This window comes from Polistes dominula, unplaced genomic scaffold, assembly GCF_049000335.1.
Source record: "Polistes dominula isolate Pdom_NZ unplaced genomic scaffold, Pdom_raw_medaka contig_84, whole genome shotgun sequence".
NCBI classification, from domain to species: domain Eukaryota; kingdom Metazoa; phylum Arthropoda; class Insecta; order Hymenoptera; family Vespidae; genus Polistes; species Polistes dominula.
Window position 1 is genome coordinate 2277501 of NW_028300944.1, and position 27116 is coordinate 2304616.

At 29.9% G+C, this 27116-nt stretch overlaps 2 protein-coding genes across 17 annotated transcripts in view; one reads left to right on the top strand and one right to left on the bottom strand.

Moving 5' to 3' along the window:
• Window positions 1-1359, top strand: part of exd (PBX homeobox extradenticle) — a 70270-nt gene extending 68911 nt beyond the window's left edge. Inside the window, exon 8 of the mRNA XM_089171721.1 lies at window positions 1-1359. This exon is cut by the window's left edge and continues 4827 nt beyond it. The gene's annotated coding sequence lies outside the window, so the exon portion shown is untranslated.
• Window positions 1217-27116, bottom strand: part of cac (calcium voltage-gated channel subunit cacophony) — a 165053-nt gene continuing 139153 nt past the window's right edge. For 5 of the 16 annotated variants that reach the window (XM_089171712.1, XM_089171709.1, XM_089171710.1 and 2 more), the window contains 7 exons: window positions 21610-21821; window positions 20363-20372; window positions 15876-16012; window positions 14029-14201; window positions 13376-13408; window positions 11426-11942; window positions 1217-11171 (listed from right to left, as the gene is read on the bottom strand). In XM_089171712.1, coding sequence (XP_089027838.1) covers window positions 11132-11171; window positions 11426-11942; window positions 13376-13408; window positions 14029-14201; window positions 15876-16012; window positions 20363-20372; window positions 21610-21821 — 1122 coding nt within the window. In that variant the 3' untranslated portion in view covers window positions 1217-11131. Of the gene's footprint in view, window positions 11172-11425; window positions 11943-13375; window positions 13409-14028; window positions 14202-15875; window positions 16013-20005; window positions 20373-21609; window positions 21822-27116 lie in introns of all 16 variants that reach the window. The other 11 variants (XM_089171707.1, XM_089171708.1, XM_089171705.1 and 8 more) reach the window with 6 other exon arrangements.

Below are 27116 nucleotides of genomic sequence, written 5' to 3' on the forward strand. Positions count from 1 at the left end.
AGGTTAGAATTCTAATTATTTTTCAAATTTCATTCAAATTCATGTTTTCTGTTTGTTTCATTCTTTTTTCAAAGAAAAAAAAAATAGAAAAAATACTAATTGGTGCATTGTTTTCTTTCCTCTTCGGTTTTATTTATCTTTTTTTTGTTCTGCAATCGATACGAAGATAAATAATGCTCGCTCGCGCATGCGCACGCGTCTCTCGAGTCGAAGAGGGAAAAATTGAAAAATTCAAAAAAAAAAAATCCTTCCATTCCTTTTTCTTTTGTATTTTTTTTTCTTCTTCTTTTTCATTGTTTTTATTTTATTTTTATTTTTTCTTTCGACGCTACACAACGCAAAGATAAATTTTTATTCGTCAAAGAAGGATGATGAAGAAAAAGAAGAAGATGAGAGAAAGCAATAAAGGCTAAATTATCGTGTCTTATTTTCCTCTTTTCTTCTTCTTCTTATTCTTATACTTATTGTTATTATTATTATTACTATTCTTATTTGTTATTCTTCTTGTCGGAAAGAAAAGAAACAAAATTGTCTCTTCGGCTCGATGCTTGAGAAAAAACGCGCGAAACGCGGACGACTTTACTTTTTTCCACTTCCCGCATTGCGTTTCTTTCATATTTGTTTGTTTTTTTTTTTTTTTTTTAACATTTTTTTTATGTATAAAGGTACAATCGGTTACTCCTTCGTTTCTTTACGGAGACAAAAAAAAACACAAGTAAATTTCTCTCTTTCTCTCTCTCTCTCTCTCTCTCATCTTCTTCTTCTTCTTCTCTCGTATTATTTTGTTAGGTTATGTCATTTATTTTCCATTTTCGTTTCCCCCACCACCACAATCAATCACCATCTCCACCTCTGGTAAGCATTTTCGCGTATGTATACGTCTATATGTATATATGTATAAGTATTATACAATAAGTTTACAATAATGCGAGGGTTCGAGTGGGATGCTGCGCACAAGTTGACACCTGCCAACATTTAACCTTTTCATTCTATTTATATTACGTTTTTTTTTGTTATCCCCAATTCAATTAGAATGTACAATTTGAAATTGGGATTGAAATTTGTTTATAAACATTCTAGTGTAAACTTATGTGCACCATCCAACACTCAAACAAACATCCTCGATCACTGCGCACGCACGCACTTTTATAAACCTCTATACCCTTTTTTTATTTTTTTATTTATTTTTTTCTTTATTTTTTATATTATATATATATATATATATATATATATATATATAGTAAGTTCATTTTTTTTTTTTATTCAAAGTTAAAGCTTCGATGGGTTATCTGCTTTGCAGCGTTTACTTCCTTCCTTTTCTCTCTTTTACATATATATATAGATATATTTAATTATAAATCAAATTAATTGATTATAGCAATAATTATATAATCATTTGTTTGTTTGTAACGAATAATATTAACGATTAATTGTAATAATAATAATATTATTATTGTTTATAATATAACGATAACAATAATATAATGAAATATAATTATAATAATAAACAATTATAATTAGATAACAAAAAGAAAATAAAAATGTAATGTTTGTTTATAATAAATGATACGAGGGGATCGCGAACGACCATTTTGTAATTTTATTCTCTCTCTTTCTCTTTTTATTTGTTAACTATCTTTTTTCAACCCTTCATTCGTAACCCCGAACGGTGCCCTCATTGGCACACGTATCCTTCTTTATTTTTTTTATCTCTTATCAATCTTTATGTCCTTACAAATAATAATAATAATTTTTTTTTTTAATGGAACCTTTGCTTTTTATTTTTTTTTATTTTTCTTTTATTTTTTTTTCTTCGTAGGCACATGCACACACACTTACACGAGCAAAACGCACGACACGATTACGCGAAACACAAAAGATTATTGCAAATTATCCTAATTGATTGTTATTTAACAAGATAAATAATTTTCTTAATTTTATGATTACAATTTACGAAGTAAACTAATGTAATTGTTTAAACAATAGTATGTACAATGTAAACGTAATTGTTTTTTATTGATCAAATTGAAACTCGACGAGTGCAATCGATGACATTCGGACTGATCAACAGTAACAAATTAAACTATTAGTAACAAATTAAAATTATAAACATTATTTATAATTAAGAAACAAAATTATCCTTTTATTTATAATACTTTATAAATAAATTAATTATTTTTGTAAACGTAAATTTGAGATTTGCGAAAGATTTGCTCGGGTAAGCCATAATTGAATTCGGATTTGCAAAGATTCTGAATGAAATATCAAATCTCTCGGATGTGTACGTGTATGTATGTGTGTATGTATGTATGTGTAAGTATCTGTATGTGTATTTATGGAGAGAAGGATAGGAATAAAAGAGAGAGAGAGAGTGAGTGAGAGAGACAATAAATGTGAAAACGTATGAAAGGGTAAGAGAGAGAGAGAGAAATTGAGTTGGAGAAAAAGACAGAGAGAAATAAAGAGAGAGAGAGAGAGAGAGAGAGAGAGGGTGAGAGAGAAAGAGAAAATCGTTAGAATAGTATATCGAGATTACGATTATTTGCAAAAGTATGAAATTCTACGGAGCCTCGGCACTCATGTGACTCGAGATGTCTAGCGCGACGAAATTTTCTCATCTTTTATTTATTTATTTATTTAATTAATTAATTATTTATTTATTTATTTATTTATTTATTTTTGCTTCTTCCCCACACTTTTTGTTTAATCTCCTTGTTTAATGAATTATTTATTATCGCGACGCGCATAGCTTGTGGCTTTTTTTTTTTAAATTAATTAATTAATTAATTTAATATTTATTTATTTATTATTATTAGCATTTCGAATATGCAGATTTTCGTTAAGTTCGTTTCGTATTTTCATCTCTCATCTTCCTATTGTTCTTGTTGTTGTTGTTTGTTTATGCGTATGTGTGTATGTGTGTGTATATTTCTAGGTATATGTACGCATGCGCTCGCGTTTGCACACGTCTGTTGTGTGTGCGTGTATGCGTGTGTGTGAGGGTATTATTATTAATTTATATCCTTTTTTTAAATTATTATTATTATTATTATTATTATTATTATTATTATTATTATTATTATTATTATTATTATTATTACACGTACGCACGAACTTATTAACGATACGCGTATTGTATTTTATTGTGTTTGTATTTTATTATATATACAAATCGCGAACGGTATTGTTTATGAACGCTAATAATCGTCGTAGTCTTACACACACACACACGCACACACACACAAACACACACACACAAACGTACAGACAGACTACGCACGGGCGCCCACTTTGACCAGTTTTTTTTCGTGAGCGTGTGTTCTATCCTTTCTTTAATTATATATTATGTATTTTAGGTAAGTAGAAAAACCCTTAAATCGTAATATATATTTTTTTCGCTTTCTCGTATTTATTTTTTTTTCTTCGTTTTCCATTTTCTGCCCCCTCGATATTTCTTTTTTTCTTTTTTTTTTCTTTACTTTTCATTCCATTATTTTGCACGATTTTTTTGTTAAACAAATGAAACTTTCGATCAAACGCGATTACTCCCGTATGTTGGATCTCTTGCCGATCGTTTATTAATTTTTTTTTTTCTATTAACAAATTAGAAAACATTTGTTTATTAATTTTGTTGACTTAACCCTTTGAGTATTGAATTATTTGAAAATATTTTTGCATCATTTTTATGATTTAATTTGTGGCTGTATAAATTAATATGTAACAGTAATACATTTTATTTGGAATATATTTATATTGGTGATATAAACAACATTCCAATTAAAAAATATATATAAATAATATATAATATATTTATATAATATATATATAAATAAATATATAAATAAAACAATAATAGAAATATTTATATATTTTATATAAGCTTCTTAAATTCAAATGACGAGTCAGATTCGTTCACCTTAACTTCGTTCAAGTAAGCAGATGACGAGTGTCACTTGTCAAATGTACCCAAAGGATTAAGATTATTCTAATTATTATTGGCACATATGTCATTGCCTTTTAAGACTCCTAATTGTTTTTTTTTTTTTTTTTAAATAAAAATACTCGTTGAAATAATTGCAATTACCCTGCTTAAATTTGCCCTCGATTTGCGAGATTTACGTAATATTTATGTTTCTATCTATTTATTTATTTATATCTATTTATATATATATATATATATATATATATATGTATATATTTATATGTATTTATATTGCAATGAGAATATATTAAAATAAAAGAAATTGTAATAAGATTAAAAAACTGAAATTATTCAGTAGCGTAACGTCAAGGTGGTTAAACGAATTGAATTTCATCAAAAAGTTACTTCGCGCTAAAAATACTCCCACTTAGGCGTATTCTTTTTATAAAATGTTTTATTATTTACATAGTCAGTTTTTTCTGTATTACGTGTACGTGTGTCACTATATATGTATATCTCGTACGTGTGTTTATTATTAATAATAATAATTGTGATTTACATAAAAGACGAATAAAATTGATTTACGCTACTTTTCATCTGTCCCTGTACTAGAAACTCTTAAACATTGCATATATGAATTTATTTATATACATATGCGTCTATATTTGTATCTGTGTGTCTCTGTGTGTGTGTCTGTGTAATACTTTAAAAAAGACAAATCTATATTTGATTTAAAAAAAAAAAAAATTAGGAGTCTCATTTTTTTTTCGTTGCAATTTTCTTTTTCTAGAATTCGATTTAAAATATTCAATTGTTATAAACAATTGAATTTAAATATCACTTTGTATCGTCACGTTTAATGTTCTAATTTCTAATCGAACGAGATTAGAATTGATTTAAAACTTTGATCGAAAAAAAGAAGAGAATAAAATCTTGTTGTAATTGTGTTCGATCGGCTTTGAGAGATCCTACGTGATTGGTCAATCGTGAAATTATTCTAATTCTCATGGCTTTTGTTTCTTTTCGTGTCATTTTCTATTCATACACTTTGTTTTTATTTTTTTTTTTTTTTAATATTTCGGTTAACGCGAGGCGGCCTTCGAATCGAGAATGGAAACGACTCATTACATTTGAACTCGTCTAATCGCGTGTTTTGTGCGTTAAGTCGTCGTCGTCGTTAGTTAGCGCACCGTTCCCCCACCACTTTTTTCCGTCTGCCACTGCCAATTATCGTCTACGTTATCCCCCCTCTCCACTTTCTTCCGTCTGCCATTGCCAATCAACGTCTACGTCACCCCCCTCCTACTTCCATCCTTTTCTTCCGTTATTTCTTTTCTTTTTATATTATTTTATTTCATTTAATTTTATTTTAATCTAAGAGAAGTCCGTTTTTTTGTAATCGTCCGACCAAAGCATGCCGTCGTGACGAATAAAAGGAATTATTTATCATTTATTTTTTCTTTCCTGTATAATGTATCACTATATTATTATTAATATTATTATTATTTTCACCATATGATGTATTATTATACTTATTATTTCTTAAATTTATTATTTATAATCATAATTATAATATTAATAATTTATTTTATTGTAATATTATTATATTATTCTTATTATTAATTATATTAATTATTAATCATACATTATTATTATTATTATTATTATTATTATTATTATTATTATTATTATTATTAAATGTTAATTATTAATTAATTAGCGTTTATCAGAGTTCATTTACGATTACTTGTAATTTAATAAATGTTTTAATGAAGTAGTATACGCACAATTGGCGCACACACGCGTATAATTACGTTTTAAAATTTATGTGTACATTGTTAATTAAAAGCTTGGTCATCTGCTATGCCTTCACAAGACTAAAGAATCGTAATATTAAAGGGTTTCCACCCTTCTTCCATTTTCCATTATCCTTTTTTTTCCTTTATCCTTATCGCAAACAACAAACACACGACGTTTTTATATGATACATGTGTATATATACATACGCGTCTGTCTTCATTATATTTATTTCTTTCTGTATGTGTGTAGTATGTATGTATGTAATTATGTATATTTTTATGTATACGTTATTTTTTTCACTTCAATCTTTTCACTAATTTTTCTCTTATTCTTCTTCTTCTTCTTCTTCTTCTTCTTCGTCCTCTTCGTCTCCTTTGTTTTTATTCGTTTTTTTTTTATTTTACTTTTTTTTTCTTTTATACATACGCGCGCCAAACACGCTAGCAAACCATTTTCTACAAATATGTTTTATCATTATTTTTCTCGATTATCGATATTAATATCGATATATATTTTCGGTAAGTAGAAACCCGTTCTCGTTTATATTGGGGTGGGGGTAGGAGTGGTTGTGTTTAAAAGGAATTTTATTTTTCGAATTTGATTTGGAAAGGTGTTAGGAAAGGGGAGGGGTGTGGGAAGGAAAGGTTTTTTAAAGTGAAAGGTTTTCGGCAGGGCTTGCAAAATCGTGTCCTTCGTTACGTCCTTCCGTCTGTCCGTCCAGTTCGTCCGTTTGTTCCGTCGACCCGCGGTTTAAGATTTGTTTTGGATTTTTATCACAGAAAAACATTTTTTTTTTCTTTTTTTATATATAATTATAATAATATAATTAGTTAAGCTTATTCACACGCGAAGAATAAATCTTGCATACAATACACCTTGTTCGCACCCACTGGAATAAAACATTCACTCGGTCGGTAATCTTTCAACGATAAAATGCTTACAACGAGTTTTTTCATAAGTAGAATTAAATCGTAAATCGTGATTCTCTCTTTCTTTCTCTCCTTTTGTTTTTTTTGTTTTTTTTTTTTTTTTATTATTCTCTATCTCTTTCTTGCTTTATTATTTATATTATTTCTTAATAAGATTATTTATGTGTACGCTTACGTATGTGTTTATGCGTAACCACCCTCATCTCATGCCACGTCTTACGTTAAGTGACGTTGTATTTTTACATATGTTTTTTTTGCTTACTTTATTTCACCATTTTTCCCTTCACCCCGTCCATTTTGTTACTGTTGTTGTTACTATTGTTATTTTTCACTATTTTATTTCAATTATTTTCAATCCCTTCAACACCCTTTTTTCCACACTTGTTTTCTTCTCGTATTTCTCGTTTCGAGTTATAATGATAATAATGAATAATAATAATAATAATAATAATAATAATAATAATAATAATAATAATAACGCGTATTATATTTATATATATATATATATATATTAAAATGTTAATTCATTTTTTACAGCGACGATATACGAAATACGATTGAGTTTTGTTTTAAAGCACTTAGGGGAAGAAACCATGCGAACTCTCCGGCTGCTGCTGTTGTTGATGATGTTGATGCTGCAATTGTTGTTGTTGTTGTTTTTATTGCTTCGGGGGTGTTTTACTCTCTTCTATCCTTTTCTTTTTTTATCGAAAAATGTTTATCAATTTGAATGAATCAATAAACATTCGAACCAAAAACATTACATAACACTTCGAAACGAGAAAATGACGTTTAAATAGAAAAAATTGAAATGTTGCCCCCTCCCATCTCTCTAGCACACAGACACACCCGCACCCTCCCTTTCCTTTCAATATTCTAATCGATTAATCGTGTTTTACATGTATGCATAAAATATAATAATAATAATAATAATAATAATAATAATTTAATATGCACGATTGACAACATACTTTGTTCTCAAATGCACTCGACCAAGGCTCATGCATGCAGATACGCACGCAAACACGAAATATTATTGAAAATCATAATTAATTGTTTATACATAATTCAATGTTATTATTTTAAATATTCTCTCTCCCTCTCTCTCTCTGTCTCACTCTCGTTCTAACTCACTCAATCCCCCACCCCCTTTACCAGCTCCCATTTTTGTTGATTCTTCCGTTTTTTTTGTTCTTCCCGTTTCTCCGATTTCATTCTTTCAAAACGGATATATACATCTACCTACGCATAGATACATATGTATAGATGTTATGTATACGTATCGCAGAAAAAGACATACGCTATTTACATATGAATTTTTTATATCTCATGTGTGTCCGCCTAAGATATTTCGTATGATTGGCAGTATGTTAAACGTGTTTTTTTTTTTTAATTTTAATTCTTTTTTTTACACATTTACATATACATATATGTAAATGTATAATGTATGTATATATTCATATATATACATATATATTGTACCGGTCGGATACGCGCGCATTTCTATTGGTGCTCTCGTATTATAGTCTTTGTTTTGACTTCTCTTCATCCGCCATATTCCTATTTGCCTCCCACTCTTCCTCCTCTTCGCCATCTTGAATTTTGTTTCTTCTTGTTTTCAGCCATTTTTTTGCGCGCTTAATTCGATCCAACCAACGAGTTCCCGCTTTGTATTTCGCTCGATTTGTTTGTTTATTTTGTTTGTTAAATGTTTTCAATTATTCGATCGGTTTTGATAATCGATGTGTTAATTTATTTTAATCTAATTGTAAGTATGACGCGTGCGTTTTCGGTTGGGTGTAGCACACTTAGCAGTAGTAATAAGTTCGTGATAAGTTTTTCAAATAGCAGCAATGGCGACGGTAGTAAGTTTGGTAGAATAGTTTTTTTCATTTTTTTTTCTTTTCTTTTCTTTTAAGTTAATAGTAGCGATGACGGTGACGGTGATAGTTTTTAGTAGTAACAATCGTATTAGTAGTAGTAGTAGTAGTAGTAATAGTAGTAGTAGTAGTAGTAGTAGTAGTAGTAGCAGTAATAGTAGTAGTAGGAGTAGTAGCAGTAGTAGTAATAGTAATAGTAGTAGTTGTAGTAGTAGCAGTAGCTGTAGTAGTTGTAATAGTAGTAGTTTTTAGTTAATAGTAGTAATGAAGTAGTTTGTCTCTTTTTTTGTAGGTGTAGTTAGTAACGGTAGTTAGCAGTGATAGTATTATAATCATAATATATGCAGTATTTTACAAATGTTTTAGAGAATCGTATAGAAAGAACGTGAAGATTGCCTTCTACTCGCTTTCATCACCTTGCACTTCTTGATTTTGAGGTTATCTTTTTTCTCTCTCTCTCTCTCTCTCTCTCTATTCCTTTTCTGTATTTCTCTTTCTCTATCTCACTTTCTCTTATAATATCAGCACCTTTTATGCACTTGATTTATTGATTGATTTATTGATTGATTAATTAATTAATTAATTAATTTATTTATTTATTTATTTATTTGTCACTTAGCGATTCGACGAAACATTAAACGGAAATTCATGTTACCGTTTTGTTTTTTACGAGTGCTTCGATTACGATGAAAAAACACGGCGTCTTCTTCTTCTTCATTCATCCATCCTCCATATTGTTTTAATACTTTTCAGCCCCTTAACGACAGAGAAAGAGATTTAAATGATGGTATTGTTGTTGTATTGAGATATTAGTTTGTTTTCCTATTTTTCCTTGTTTTATTTGTATTTTCTTTGACTATGTTGAGAGATATTTTGGTTTGTTTGCTCGTTTCTTCGTTTAAAAACAAGATAGTGTGATTAATCGTTGTGTAGCAGCGATAAAGCAACGGGGAGCGGAGGGGTGGAGCAACAATGATCGATGTTTTTTTTTGTATTCTCTTCTTTCTCTTTCTCTCTTTAATTCTCACTGTCCAACAAGTGTCGTTAGAAAAACTGCACCTACCTATTATTTAAAGTACCCGCTACTTTTGTTTTGTTTTGTTTAAAACACGCGTACGTATTTCACATTGTATTTTTGTTTTGTTTTATTTTGTTCACGTTTAAACAGTTCCGAGGGAATCTCGCAATACAGCGGCAGCTTTTCTTGTTTCATTTGTATTTTTTTTTCATTTTCTTTGAAAATCATCATTGGTTTTCCTTTGATCGATTCACCCACGCACTTTCCGGGGATAGGTGGTATTCCTGTATTTCTTCCTTCAGGAAACTTATCTTCGAAATGTTGCAAGTTTCACTCGATAAGTTTTTTTCTAACCTCAAAACTTTCATATAGTTCAATACCATTTTCAATTTGTCCGTCTAACCCACGTGATTTAACAATGAAACAAAAGCGACCAAAGAAGGAAAGAAAAATGATAAGAAAGATAGAAAGAGAGAGAGAGAGAGAGAGAAAGAAAGAAAGAGAGAAGAAAAACGAAAGAGTTTAAACGGTGTCTCCTATATTTTTTTTTTTTTTCTATTTTGTTTTGTCTTTTTTTTCGAGAAGAAAATGAATCCTCCAGGTTTTCATTTCGATTTAAACATCTTTTTTTCTTGTAGCCTTGACAATTGTTTATGTTCACGTAAACAATGAAACGTTTCTTTCTCGCAGAGTATCCGTCTCTCTCTTTCTCACTCATTTTCTCTCTTTAAATATCTTTTATTATTCTTCTTTCCCGTTGTTGTTTCTATGATTGTTGCTTTTTTTTTTTTTACTGTTTGTTTAATTATCGTATAAAAAGTGGACCCTCCTCTCGTCCCGATTCGCCGAAGATATTGTTCGAAAAACAGAAAAGAAAAAATCAACCCGAACTAAAGCGTCCATAGTGCTAGAAATTTTTCTAACACGAGCGCATGATTATCCCAATCGAATATATGCGGTTCACTGTATTACTGTATTACATATATTCTCTTTTACATTTATTTATTTCTATATTTAATCCCCGTTTTGTTTTGTTTAACATTTCATTTTTTAGAATCATTCAACAAACCCGAGTTTTTCTATTCAAGTTGTCCTCACCACCACTCTCTTTCTCTCAACCCTTTTATTCTCGAAATGTAAAGCACCGAAAAATGAAACTTTCACACGAAACAAAGCTCGTTTTGCGATCGGGGTTACACGAAGAGTCACACTCGTATTTTCGTTTCACCGATAAGAGTCCTTTCTTTCTAAATCAATTCTAATCTCGCTTTGAATATCCTATCCCCCTTTTTTTCCCACCCTTTATCATCTCTCTCTCTCTCTCTCTCTCTCTTTTTCATAATCTTTTCGTCTTTCTATCTCGTTTCGTTTCATTTCGGTTCGTTTCGTTGCGTATTAACGAGAAACCGGTCAGCCGCATTTTTCGTATCGATCCTCCTCGATTAAATCGCGTTCTCGCGATCGTGACAAGAAAGTCAATGCACGTCCCACGTGGACGATTCACGTAGACGATTCACGCACAGACCCAAAGACGCCTGGGGGCGTCCACGTCGCCGGACCACCGTCCAGGGTCCCACTTTGGCTAGCACCAGTCATCCTCGTCGCTGTCGGAATGTCTCGACCTGTTTGAAAAATTCCAATTAATTATTTAAAAGAAGATAAAAAGAAAGGAAACAATAACAGTCATCCCTTGAATTTGATTTCGTATTTAGTGGAATATTAGTAAATGATACGCGCCTATAGGCGCTGTACGCTACAAATGTGCATCTCGCATAGGGCGTCTATAGGCGTTGTTGTTCGCAAATCAAAATGGATAAAACATTGAACAATTAGATAAAGGAAAAAATAACAAAACAAAAAAACAAAGTAAATTTACCTTGGCAAACGTTGCTTTGACTGGGGCTGCGGTTTGTAACCGTTCGGCACGGGACTCGGAAGTAGACGACCTCCTCGACCCATTGCAACGGCCTGCTCAAAACTGAGCGGGCAGTGGCTCGGTTGCATAGGTGGTTGCATATGACCGGTAGTTGGATGTGGCATACCAATCGGTACGACAGGTGGTACATGCGGAACACCTCCTACCATGTGCGGTCCATGTGTCGGCGATGCGTTAAGCTTCGGAAAATTAATATTCGTTGGCTTTAATTGCAACGTCGAAGGTTTGCTCGGGGTAGGTGGTAACCGACGACCTCTTCTAGCTACCAAAACCGGATAGCTGTGTTGATGCGACGGATGACGATGTGGATGATGAGGATGTGCCGGTGTACGACCACCAATCGGACTTGGACTTCTCGAGCGTTGTTCCAAGCTGGTAGTACCGTAATGTTGACCGCGTTCTATCCGATGAACTGGACTAGGTGATCTCGCGGGACTCGTCGATGCGCTCCAAGGACCTGATAAGAAATTGTCCTTCTTTTCATTTTACCCCTCGTTTCATCATTTTATCAAATCCATCGGAGGAATTTCGCTCTCATCAACGAGATATCGATTCTCTATATCGAGCGAATTCATTTAACAGGTGTGTCTATATACAATGACTCATGAAAGTATTTCAATACTTACCCACGAAGTATTTTACATTAATTATAATAATTATATTATTAACATTGGATAGAGGAATGACCAAAGAATATAAAATTATTTAAAACATCAGTAGTCCATTTATTGTGCAGAAAATTCATCGTAGTTGGCACTGAGACCACCAGTGGGCGATAGTAGATACTTGACGCCATGATAATACAATACTATCAAAAATACAGTATTTTACCTACTATCACCCACTGATGGTTATACCAATAATTAATAAAATATTTTATGGCAATTATTCAAATACTTTCGTGAATCACTATAGATTAGGTAGTAGGTAATAGATAGTAGGTATTATATATATATATATATATATAAATATATAATTAGATAGGCATCTTTTTGTCTAGCAGCCTCGTCTTGTTCTACTTTAGGTAAGTAACGTGTGTTGCGTCGATAAATGAAATTCGACCTAACAACAACGGCTTGCTAGATAACGCTACTATTTTTATTCGTAACAGCAAATTTGTTTATTTTGCCATTCGTCGGACTCGCGCCACGCTTGTAAGGCATTGTTTTATTTTTTTGTCAATCCTATTAAGGTGCAAATCGGATGATGCATCGAATGCATGCTGTTCCGTGCTTCTCCCGTCTACCTAAAGGGGAGGAGGGGGTAAAATAAGATAGAGTTAAGCGCCAAACGGGGTGAATCTCTCGTACATGCCACAAGTAGCCAATATGATCTTCGATTTATAAATATACACATATATTTAGTTATATGTATGTGTATACATACATGTATATTACGTACATAATTATACGTCAATGTTTTCAAGCTCGTTCCGTGTACAAAGCGTGCGATTACGACTAAAGATGGCATCAAGGACGTTCTACTTTCGATGGATTTGCTAAATAAAAATAGAACACACTATACTTTTATATACCAGACAACTATATAAGTAAGTAAATAAGTAAGTATGTGCACTTGTTGTTTTCTAAGTTTACACACGTGAAAGAAATAAGGGCTGTAATTGTAGTGTCCGATGGTAATAACTGTAAAGCGATGTAAAAATGGTCTCTAAATTGAACAAAATTTCAATAAATATATTTATGTAAGTATGTATGTATGTATGTATGTGCGCTTGTGGGTGTATTTGTATAATTAAAAGGATATGGTGATAATAAGGCAAGACGAATAAAAGCCAAACGACATCGAACATACATAAATACAAAATTACATGTGTGACATGACAAAACTGCCTTGGATAAGGGAATGAAACGGAGTTGCGAAAGAAATTACCATCGTCGTAATAGTCGCAGTGGTCGTAATAGTCTGTTGTGTTGTAGGCGCATAACAGAACAAAATGAAGAAACATATTACATCGAGTTAAAATACATTGAGCCTTTTTCTTTGCCTCTTGCGAAATAACCATTTATAGCGACACTCATAATTAACATTCGAATCACAGACACGAATCTTTGAAATGACTAAATCAAACTTTTCGATTAAATTCAATTAACACTTTGACTGACGCGCGTATTTCACGTGATTTTTTTATTAAGTTGAAATATTATTTACTGCAAATAATTTATTGCTATTTTTAGTACCAATTTTGGACAGTTTGAAGCAACTGATAATTGCAAAAATGGTTTACAACGCTTTGGGGGGTCACTGGTCACCCCTAGGGCAGTCAACGTGTTAATATTATATCGAAAGGAACAGGGATCGAAATTAAACGAAATAAAGGGATGATTCGTGGCTTTGATCCTTTGATTTCTTTTTCTTTTTTACGTTTTCCTTTTTTATTTTTTCATAAACGTGTTTTATAAGACGGAATTTGTTTTTTTTTTTTCATTCTCTTTAGTACTTTGTTCTCATAGGAGACTAATAATAAAATTGAAGATAGACAGACGCACGCACACTCACGCAATTATTACACGATCATCACGTACCTCGCATCTTATGTCGATTATAATGTAAAGAATGTGGATGATGATGATGCCTCTGAATTTCGACGACGTTGCTAACCGTGTCGCTAAAGCCTGGTCCTTCGTGATAATATCCATGATGGTCGTGCCTGTGTCGCCTTGGCGATGGCGATCTGTGCATGATCGGTGAATGTCTTCTGTTCAAAGAAAAATTGATTATTATTATTATTATACAAACCCATGGAATTAAAAAATCACATAATTAACCTTTTGCATTCGAGCGGCCAGCATATGGCAACTCGAGTGTCGCCGATACGGCGCCCGGCTGATTTCAAGTCTTTTGTTACTTTATTTGCTTATTTACGATTTGTGATAAGATATTTCTTTTAAGATATACTTCAAGATAATACTTAAAGGGTCGAAAAGGGACTGTAAGGTTTGCTTTGATCGTAATACGCTTGGAGGTAGACAGAAAGTAAAATATTGGGTTGGCAAGTAAGTAATTTCGGTTTTCTAGTGTGAAATAAAACTCAACTGTTTCTAAAGTAATAAATGTAAACAAAATTACACGGAATTTGTTTCTGTAGCAACCTAAAAGTGTCAACTACTAAACTTCAAAAGAAAAAAATTCTAACATTAATAGAATAATAACGAAACAAACATAAATTTATCTATTGGTGCAAGCTGAAATTACTTTCTTGCCAACCCAATATTATCATGATACGTGTCTAGGATGCATCTTGAGTATTGTTTTACGAAATATCATACAAAAACTAATTACAGAGTATAATATTTCTCAAATTTTCTTGTTTTTCATATCAAAATAAATAAATTGGTGATATTTTATTACATTTATATGTAAAATGTTTCCCTAATTTGGCCGAAATCGTCTCGAGTTGCTGGATTGCACAAACGAAAAAGGCCTCGAGTGCAAAGGGTTAAATTATATTATTAAAGAAATTTGCTTAAAGGAAACTAGGAGTAAAGTCAGAATATGTAATCAAATGTCGGAAACTTTTAGTATGCATAGCGATTTGACCCTTTAAGTACAGGTGTCGGATATATCCGGCATCCAAAATACATATATCACACCCAATTATCAGTCGTTTAGTGTCTAATCATACATTAACTAATAATATGTAAACTACTTTAGGTATTTTGGATCGGTCATAAACCAGACGAATGAAATAAACGAATGAACTTAAGAAAGGAATCAATTTAGACAAGGTCAATAAATTACTCAGCTCGTGGTTGCTCTCTAAACGCTTAAGAATTAGAATATACAATTATTCTACCGGTAGTCCTTTATGGTACCGAAACGTGGTCACTTACAAAGAAATTGAGGGTTTTCGAAAATAAAGTTGTTTAGTGCAAAACGCGATGAGGAAACGAGCAAATGGAGAAAACCCCATAACGTAACTGTACAACAAAACCGGACATCATTAACGTCGTAAAATCACGCCGATTAAGATGAGCAGGTCACGTGGCGCGCATGGGGGTGGATCGAACAGTGCATAAAATACTGATCGGTATACCGAACGGGAAAAGACCACTGGGTAGACCGAGACGTAGATGGGAGGACAATATTATTTCGGGATCTTAAAGAAATGGGCTACGAAGACCGCGAATGGAGGGGTCCGCGCTCAGGGACGAGAACACTGGCCGGGATTTGGTATTTGCAGCAATGAACTTTCGAGTTCCTAAGGTCAATTAACTCCTTGCACTATTTTCACGAGTCTGACTCGTGATGAAAATTTTAGGTCATACTTGAATATCACGAGTCAGGCTCTTTATTAAATTTCATGTTAATCTAATGCCAATTAATAATAATAATAATAATAATAATAGAAAAGTATAAAACAGAATAATACCTTAAGCTTGGCGATCTCGAATGATGTCTCGGTGGATGTGTCGAAGGATGATGGGGGTGAAGTCTCTCACCATAATGCGTTAAACTCTCGATACTACCGGCACGTGAGTCGCTAACTACGACATTCTGCAGGTCGATCTAAACGAATAAAATTAGTCAGTCGTATACTTTGGATCTTTTTAAAAATCAGCCGATTAGGAGAACATTTTTGTTCTTTTTTTTTTTTTTTAATTGTTTATTCTAAATAAATTGTTGGGGTGTGTCGACGATTCTTTGACCGCGTTTTGACACGATTTTAGAAAAAAACCGATCTCGCTTGAGACGCCTTTTGCCTCCGATCGTGAGTCCACGTTGCGTGTTACGATTAACTCTTTTTTTTTTTTTTTTTTACTCTTTATATTCCCTAATTATGCGTTTCTATTAAACGTAGACTTAAATTGAGCCGTTTATTTTGAAAATGATTTAATTGATGATCTCCATTGTTTTTGATGACAGCTAATTTTTGGTCGTAAGCATTTTATGGTCAACATTAACATGTTTTAAAATGAACGGCTCAATTATCGAGAAAAACAAGTATGCAAAATAATTACTGATAATTATTTGAATCCAAGAAATAGAAAGAAAATTGATTCGATGATTTACTATAAATCATTAAAATTAGAAAATAAATTACCAGCATATTTACACATACATACATGCCGGTATCTCATAATAACGAATGAAATAATAAAGAGCAGAGTATAATCGATGTACAGACGTGTATTTAAATTATTCACTTTTAATTATTGAACTAGTTGTTCTTTTTTCTTTTTAACTAATATATATTTTTTTTATCTTTTTTTTTTTTATTTCACGAATTAAAAAAATCAATGTTAATAATATGCATGCAAGTTTCCAACCAAAAAAAAAAAATTCTCACCGCATGCAGCATGCACCTTTCCAGTTATATTCTGCGTGTTAACGCTCGGGTGGATAATATATGATGACAAATAGAGTGAAATAGAAAGAAATAAATAGAAAAAGAATAGAAAAAGAAGAAGAAGAAGAAGAAAGAGAAAGAGAAAGTGTGTGTTTGTGTGAGATAGAAAGTGAAGATAAAAGATCCACACCGAGCGATAAATGTCGTTCCAATTAGGTGCGTTGGTACTTACCAGGATACAGTGTGGATACGGACATTTTTTTTTTTTCAACAAATAGACAGACAAACAGACAGACAGACAGACAGACAGACAGATAGAAGATGATAGATAGATGGAAAGAATTTCAAAAGAATAGAAATGAATATGGAAAGATAGATTGATAGATAAAATAGATAGATAGATAAGATAGATAGATAAATAGAAGAATATATTGAATCGGAGAACGAAGCAGTCCATTTCGTCGTCTCGTCGACGATGACCACATCGTTTCGCCGAACGGTCCTAGGGCTGAAAGCAGCTAGGGACAAAGGGTGGGAGGTTCTCTAACGTAGACTTAGAATCTCTAAAGAATTTCATCCTCTCCTGAGAGATTCGTCGGTCTCTAAAGAGCCTCGTGTCCAGGTGATGCATTTTTTTTTTTTTTGTTTTTTTTTTTTTTTTCAATTTTCGTTTAGTTTCTTTCTTTATCTTCTTTTTGTTATCAATCTTTTTTTTTTGTTTTTATCATCATTTTCCAATTGTAAGCTCAAACGTTTGTCCGAATAGTAGTTTCTGCGTAGGGTTTGTATTATTTTTTTTTTGTGTCTTTGATTCTTTTAGATATCATGATAATGTGTTCGAATAATGATTTCAAGGCCGAAGAGATTTTCTTTTTTTTTCTTTTTTTTTTTTTTTTACGTGTATTTTTCATGGAGGAGTCACGACATCACGCGCAATACTTTTTCGACAGATCGATCGAAACGGATATTGAGATAAGGCAGGTTATTCATTGGTTTGTTTGTAAGCTATCGTGGATATTATTATGAGGCTTTTTGATCCCGGACACGTAGGACAGGAATAAAAGGGTTAATGTCCTTTCTAATATGATCTAATTATAATATAACGGGATTTTCTTTTTTTTTTTTTTTTGTATGTTTGCATGTAATTTTTTTTATCTGTCAGAAGCTACGTATGTATGTATAAATACGTACGTAATTAAATAATTAAATAATAATTTAAGTATATATATATAAGTGTGCAAAACGTTCAGAACTAAGGGTGATTCTCTAATAGATTCTAGCGGGTGTCTCAAATGTTCTCTTTGGGAAACACATGACGTAAGTTTGCACGTTCTAATCTACGAATGAACGGTTCTCTATCGTTCTAAAAGGTATATAGTATGTATATGTATATATATATTAATAATAAAAAATAGGCGTGTATTTTTCTATAAATTATTTTTTTGTTTTCATTAAAAAAATTAAACAAGAGTCAAAACAATCCTAAAATCATTCTAAAATGATTTTAACACATTCACGGCCGGCATATTTTTTTCCGTTTCTTATATTAAGTACCGGCAAAAATAATGAAATTTTTGAAAAAAAAACAATAATTTTTACATATATTCTATATATAAATATAAGTATATAAAATTTATATAAATATATAAAAATATAAATTTAAATTATTTAAATTTATATTCAAATAATAAAATAAAATAATATAATAAAATAGAATTATTTGAATATTATATTTAAAAATATTATATTTAATATTATATATATTAAAATAATATAATAATATATAATATATAATATATAATATATAATATATAATATATAATATATAATATATAATATATAATATATAATATATAATATATAATATATAATATATAATATTTCATTATTATATTTAAAATAATATTATTTATATATATTTATATAATATTTAAATATAATATTATTTATATTATAATATAATATAATAATATTATTAATTAATATTAAAATAATATAATAATATAATAATATAATAATATATAATATATAATATATAATTATTAAATATTTAAGTAATTAATATAAATTTAATATATAAAATTTTTATAAATATGTAAATATAAATTATATATATATATATACTAATAAAGTAATAATAAAATAATATTAAAAAATAATAATATTAATAAAATAATATAACTTTTTTAATTTATATATATATATATAGTATAAAATATAAAAATTAATTTTTATAAAATTTTTAAAATGTAAAATGACGTGAATCACGTCAGTGGCAATCAAGAATAGAACTTGAAAAGACGTGAATTCACGTCAGCGGTCGCGAATGTGTTAAACATTTTTTTTTTTTAGTTATTAATTGTACAACGAGACTCAATTTAAAGCAACACACCCTAAAATCAAAACTTTCCAATTCGTTATTTTAAAAATGGAACATCGTCTGAACACGCCCTGTTTGTACTTTCATTGAATATAAGTTAATAGAATTAAAAATAAATAAAACAAAATAAGATAAAAAAGAGAGACGGTTTTTTTAAAGATTCGCTCGGAGGTACGCGTCTTTGATTAGTATGAAACGAACGATAGTAGCCCGTTATATTAACTATATATGTACGTATATAGATATATAATATATGTATATATGTATATATAAATATATTGGATTATCTGATAAATTTGTGCCAAGTCACTAGATCAATTTAAAATATAACATTTTGTTATTAATAGGTTGAATGCCACGGGGGTCACCGGTGACCGCCACTTAACTTTGTTGTGACGCCATGGGGGCCACCGGCCATATGGCCGTGACCGGCGTATTCCACATCGTGGCGCCACGGATAATCCCAGGAAAATTGGCGTGGCACTCAACCTGTTAATTATTACAATATTAAGAACAAAATGCTATTTGAACTAAAACAATTTCAGAAAAATAAATGAAATATAATATTAAATAAGTATATATTATTTAAACATTGCAATAACTTTGCAAACCATTTCCTTTATATTTAAATATAAAAGATGATAAGCATTGAAATTTGCATTTGAAATACTCGACACAAATTTTCTGAACAATCTAATATATAATATTATATACATATACATATATACATGTATACATATTTATATATGATGGTTTTAGAGAAGACAGAGAGAGAGAGAGAGAGATAGGGCTATTTGAAAAATCTGATTCGAAAGTATATAGGGAAATTTACTGCGGAATTGGATCGAGCCGAGACCTTGTGGTAACGGATCGAGGAGCGAGGTGCGTAGGTGGTCTGGTGTTGGTAGTACGAGGGTGGTCGGTGATCATGATGATGATGGTGATGGTGGTGGTGGTGGTGGTGATGGTCATAGTATTGATCATTGTCGGTATCGTAGTATTGGTCGTGATGGTGATGGTAGTAGTAGTCGTGATCCTGCTGGGAGGGCACCTCAGCCAGCAATGGCTCTAGCTCGGGGGCGCGATCCTCGCCATTAACTACGAGTACAACCCCAGACCCACCCCCTCCCTGGCTACTCTCTCCGCTGCTGCCTAGTATATCGTACTGGTGGGACATCTTCCAGTTCACCTTTTTGTTTCTGAAATTCATTCATTAATCATTTATTCATATTGTTCTTCTTTTCTTACTATTATTATTATTATTATTATTATATTATTATTTGTCAAAAATTGGGTATTTTTTTTGTTATATGTTAATGTTCACATTGCATAGTTAACCCTTTTGGTACAAGCGTCCTTTCTACTGTGACAATCACGCTGTACGGGAAATTAATTAAATATATTGTATATAAATATATAATTATAATATAAAATATAAATTAAATATATATAAACATAAATTAAATAAATATATAAATATAAATTTTAATTATTTACATTTTTATTTAAATAATAAAATATAATTATTTAAATATTATATATATAATTATAATTATAATTATAATATAGTATAATATATTAATTTATTTATAATATAATATTTATTATAATTAATATAATATTTAATATTAAAATATTTTATGATTATAATATAATATTATATTTAATATAATATAATATAGTCTACATAATAAATATAATATTACATATATATAATATTAAATATAATATTACTTGAATATTATATTTCAAAAATTAAATATAAATTTAATATATAAAATTTCTATACATATATAAATATAATAATATAATAAAATATAATTATTTAAATATAAAATTTATAGAAATATAAATTATATAAATATATAAATAATATATATTTATATAATTATTTAAATATAAAATTTATAGAAATATAAATTATATAAATATATAAATAATATATATTTATATAATTATATAAATTAAATATTATAGTAACATTTAATTATTTATAAATTTATAAATATAAATTTAAATAATTTAAATTTAAATAATAAAATATAATAATACAGTAAAAAATACAATTATTTAAATATATTATATTTAATATTATATATATTTTAATATTAATATATTTTAATATTAAAATGTAATATTTATTTATTTATTATATAATATTTTTATTATTATTTATTATATATATATTTATAAATTTATTTTTATGTCAAATATTATATTTAATGCCGGCTATATCCGGCGCCCTGTTATGACGACCTGTTTAGACGTACGCCGGATATATCCGGCACCCGTACCTAAAGGGTTAAATGAAGTAAATATTTCATTATATTTTTAAATAAAAAATGTATTTACCAATCAGATGATTATTAATCTATCATATTTATAAAAACAAATACCCAATTAATGATAAAAGAAAAATATTGAATTGATTTGTACCTGATGCTACGCTGTCGTCTTTGCTCGGCGGCTGCTAGGGCACCTATGGTCCCTTCCTCCTCGTCACGGAAGTCCTTGTGTTGATCGAGCTTCGTATCCGGTGTGGGACGTATCACGGGTTCGAGGCTGTTCGCTCTACTCCCTGTTGTGTGGCTATTTCCGGTGTGGTTAACCACCGCCATGTCCATCAGGCAGTTGTAGAGGGTCGATTGCTAAATTCGAATGTGCGAAAAGCACATCGGTGGTCAGATCAGCTGATCGATAGATTTTTCTTTTCGACGACTTATGCTTTTTTTTTTGTTTTTTTTTTTTTATTCTCGATGAGTAGAAAGTTTATTTTTTCTTGCGTAGTTATATTCAACATAACGCATACAAAATGTGCATTACTATGTACAGGCACATACAGGCTTTGTTTTTATTTCTTTTTTTTGGTTCTCTCTTCATATACTTTTGCTTGCGGAAGTTCGCGTGACACACATCTTCGAGATTTGTTTGTGCCGATCGATTTTCATTGAATCGATCGAAATACAAATAGAAAATAGAAAGAGTGAAAAAGAGAAAGAGAGAGAGGTATATATATATGTACACATGTATTATATATATATATATATATATATATGATAAAAAGGAAGTTGAAATAGATAGATAGATGGATAGATAAAAGAAATATAGATAATAGATAGAAGAGCATTCATTGGTGAATAATAGTAATAATAAAAACGTCGATATAGAGAAAATTGTTTTGCAAAATCTCAATAAACGAGATGCCATGCAAACGCGATAAAAGTGCGTTCAGTGTAAGAAATATATTCAAATAATGGAAATATTATCTGAGAAAATAGACAGAGAGAAAGAGAGAGATAGAAAGATATTATATATATATAGATAGATAGAAACGCGTGTATAGAAAAAAAAATGGAAGAAATTAGATAGGTGTCGTAAATAAAATAATAAAAATCGGTGATCGGTTAATTTGTTGCGTGTTCGTTTGGAAAGCCTGTATATGTTTGTCATGATTTCTCACGATTCAAAATGTTCATTAATTTTTTCTTGCTTTTTTTTCTTTTTTTTTAAATATTCTAAATAATATGTGCGTTTTTTTTTTTATAGTTAGCGTTGTTTACGAGAGTAGGTATTATTTACCCATTTATGCAAGACATACAAACACAGTTAAATATTCGATGAGTTTGAAATGACACTGCATAAATGCAAATTATTTAATGATCATGCAACACACCAATGAGAATGATGGGACGAATTATCGACGACTGTATTTTTAACCAATTTACATTTTGCGATTTAATTAATATATTATATCGATTAAGTTCGTAGAGTTTATGTGCGTCGATGACTCGTCATTTGAATGTTGATGAATATTTACACATATGTAACACGTAAACGATGAGTTATCATAAAATTGTCATGAACAAACACAACAACAACACGTTGGACGTTTAAATTCGATGTTGAATTATGCAAGCTGACGAATACAATCATTACAAATCACAAGCTGCCAAGAATTTTTGTTTACAAGTATTATGGACGTGAAAGGGATTTACTAAAAGGGATATTCATACTAATTAATATACAATTGATTATTGTTGATCTTACGATTGGATAAATTAATAACATGCCATACGAATAAATCATACCATTTGCAATGCACTCGGGTTATCGTTTAACATCTTACACGTTTGCGTATGCTTTTAGGACAAATTTCTTATTTTTTCTTTTATATTTTAATTGTTTAAAATGATTATTAATGATTTTTTGTTTTGTTTCAATTTAAAAGCGTACGTAAAAATAAATTAATTGGATGCTCACGATCGTGCGAGTGCTAATTAAATTAAACTAATTCTACGGTTTTTGGTTAATACTTCTATAAACAATTAATAATAATAATAATAATTAAAAAAAATATATTTTTTTTGATGACCACACGAAGATGTTTGATTATCATCATCAGATAAGCTATAAATCAGGTATATAAGATAGCTTTTTTTATTTGCGTAGATTACAATGATGACGATTAGGAAAATACGATTTTGGTTGTTCACAGCTTTCTTCCTTTTCATCGTTTCCAAAATCAATATAATAAGTATTTTATGTGTTAGAGTTGGTGGGTGAAGTTTTCTTTTGTTTTTTGAGACTAATAAGAAGACCTTACACTGGAGCACCAACAGATTTTAATGAGTTTTGGTATATCAGTAGAATATAATTAAGGTATTATCGTGATAAAGTATTTTTATTCATTGGCAAGCCAATTTTGAGAAAAAAGTTTTTAAAGTTTGGCTTTTTTTTTTATATGCGTTATATTTTGTTTAAATGTAACGATTTATCAATTAATTCACCAGCGTAAGTAGCAGCATTTTTGTTTCTCGTGCCGGTGATGTTTAGTGTTAAATTCTTTATGGAGAACGTTTTTTTTTTTATAAATCTTTTCTATTCATAAAATTTAAAAATTGTTTTTCAAAATATATAAAATATATACTTTAATAATTAATAATTTTATGTTATATATGAGCCAATTTTATGTATGATCGAGTTAGCTACTGTAATAGGTATATTTTTGCATGATATTTTCACTCTAAAGCAATTTGTTACTAATATATTACAAAATCATGAAAATTTTGTAACACAAAAATTTGCTGATTAATGAAACAATAAAAATGTTTATTTTGAAAGTGGCCTAATTCTTATTATCAACTAGGAATGCCCCGCCACGCGTGTTGTGGCTCACAATCAGTCCGATACACACGTCTTTAAGTCAACGAATTAGGGACCCTGTAGGAGGGATGCGCCAAAGAATTTTGGGGGACAGGAACTTATGTAGTCACGTGATTGCGCGCGAATGAATTAAACATTATAAATAGTATAAAAGTAGTATATAGTAATAGTGAATAGTGTAGGGGTTAGAGTGGTGAATTGGTTTGAAAAAATTATGAAATAATGAATTGCATCAAATACAGAAAGAAAATGAACCATATTTAATGATAATTAAAAAATTTATATTAAAATAGAATAGGTTACACACACAAAAATTATTATAAATTCAAAAAGAAAGATTTAATTAAGTTTGATTTGATAAAAGGCATTACAGTATTTTGAAATTTCAAAACAACTTGTAGGAATTTATACAATTTTGATAAATACAATTATCTACTATATATATTATATTTACAATTATTTTAATCATTCGTAAAATTTGTTTTTAATTTCCAATATTAATAAATCAGCTAAAATTTTTGGGTATTATATCATCATAACTAACCACAGCCGTTATTTATACATACTAAAGATAAACATGGCTGCGCGTTGCATCGGAAGCTGTCCCCCAAAATTTTCAGCCAATAGCAAGCCCAACAATATGTATGGTGCGTCCCTCCTACAGGGTCTCTATCAACGAATTACCTTATACCACCATATGTTAGAATCTTATCGAACTAACAGAGATAATCATGACTCTTTGTTAATAAACAAATAATTCGCAATAAAATAATATTGCGATTATAAATTGAGATATAAACTATCCCATCTTTCAAGTTGGATGAAACTGCACACAGTGTGCAAAATTTTATTAAAATCGGTGTAGTAGTTTAGGAGTCTATTGCGGACAAACAACGTGACACGTAATTTATATATATTAAGATTATTATTTGCCGATTGTCCGTAATTACTCGTAATGATAGAAATTTTGGCATCATGGACATGTCATTAAACCAAAATTATTTACCGTTCGTCCCCCAAAGATTATTATAATATTATCAGAAAGTGCCGGAGAGGTAATAACTTTATTGTAAATGAAATGAAACAAGAAGATTTTTTGTATCAACAAAATTATTAGAAAAGGCAATTTTTAAAAAGGTACAGAACTCTAACTGGTTAAAAATATGTTTGAATGCGTTTTGTCAGAAATGAACCGTATCAAATTTTCTATAAGACATCGATGAATGAGAATGAACATTTGAAAATTCTGAATTTATTACCACGTCTGGGTAGACCAAAAAAGTTCGTCAATATTATATTGACACAACTGTATGAAAATATCAGACAAATTACAACAGCAAAATTCAAGGACATAATGCACCTACTATCACCTACACATCATGATTTTTTCAAATCCCTTTTACACACGCAAAATGTAAATTAGCAGTAAATCGTTTTGTAATTGATGTAGTTAAAAAAATGTTTTCAATCGCATAAATTATGTTTCTAAAGTGTTTTAAAGATACGTAAAATAAATTGAGTATTGTTTTCTTCAAAATAAATTGAGTATTGTTTTCTTCAATTTGAAGCATCTTAAAATTATGTTGAATGGATTTGGGCTCCTTCAAATTTTATAATGAATCTGGTTGTTAATTTTGAAAGTGGCCTAACTCGTTAGTATATTTTGAATTGCATTGAAACGCAAACCCTTCAATATCTCGACTCGAACATAAATTGAGTTAGGCCACTTTTAAAATAAACGGCTCATGTGTCCTTATCACTCAAAAGGTTAATTGTCAATTTATAAAAAAAAAAAAAACTTCCTGAATACTAATCACCGGTACGAGAAACTGGAATGCTGCCCAGTGAACACACCAATGTAACCGAGACGTCACATTTATAGAACCAAAATTTTAGGTTACGTAAACCTTAAAATAACATACGAGTCACAGGTGACTCACATGTGACGTACAATTTCACACTCCTTTACGTAACAACGTGACGTTACATATAAAAAAAAATTCGAAAATCGTTGTTGAGGTTATGTAATTGTTTTCTTTTTTTTTAGTTTTTGTTTTTTCCCCGGGATTTGAACTCGGGAACATACGATTACCGGATGGACATTACTAGATGATGATTTGCCTTACTGAGCCATGCGAACTTGAATTAATTTATAGTGTATTACTAATACATATATAATTAATAATATTATTAATTATAATTAATAAATAATATTAAATAATAAAATATAACATAAATTAATAATATAAATTTTTATTAACACGTTCCGTGCCACGTGTACCACCGGTGGTACACTAAACATTCGACATATTTATTTAATGCACTGAAAATATATACTTAAAAGGAATTTAATTTTGTAAAAAAATATTCCTATTCAAATATTGATGCATTATGCAAACTGCAGTATAAAGCAATGCAGTTACAACGCATTATATAATTTCAAAGTTACTTTTTTAACATAAATTTAACATAAAATTCCAAAGTAAAAAAAATATAACTATTTTATATAGGTGTTCTGTAACAATATAAACAGAATTGAAATATTACATTGTGATGTAAATGTGATGATAAAACAGAGTCACACCGGTTATGTTATTTATAAGTTAACTTAGGTATGTAATAGTGACATTATATCTAGAATGTAAAGCTAACGTAACTATGTTATATAAATATAACATCACTCTAAGGTTACTAATGTGATGTCACTCGGTATGTAATGTTAATGGCATATTTACGTCACAAATTTGATGTCCCATTTACATAACAATTTGTGTCAAAAG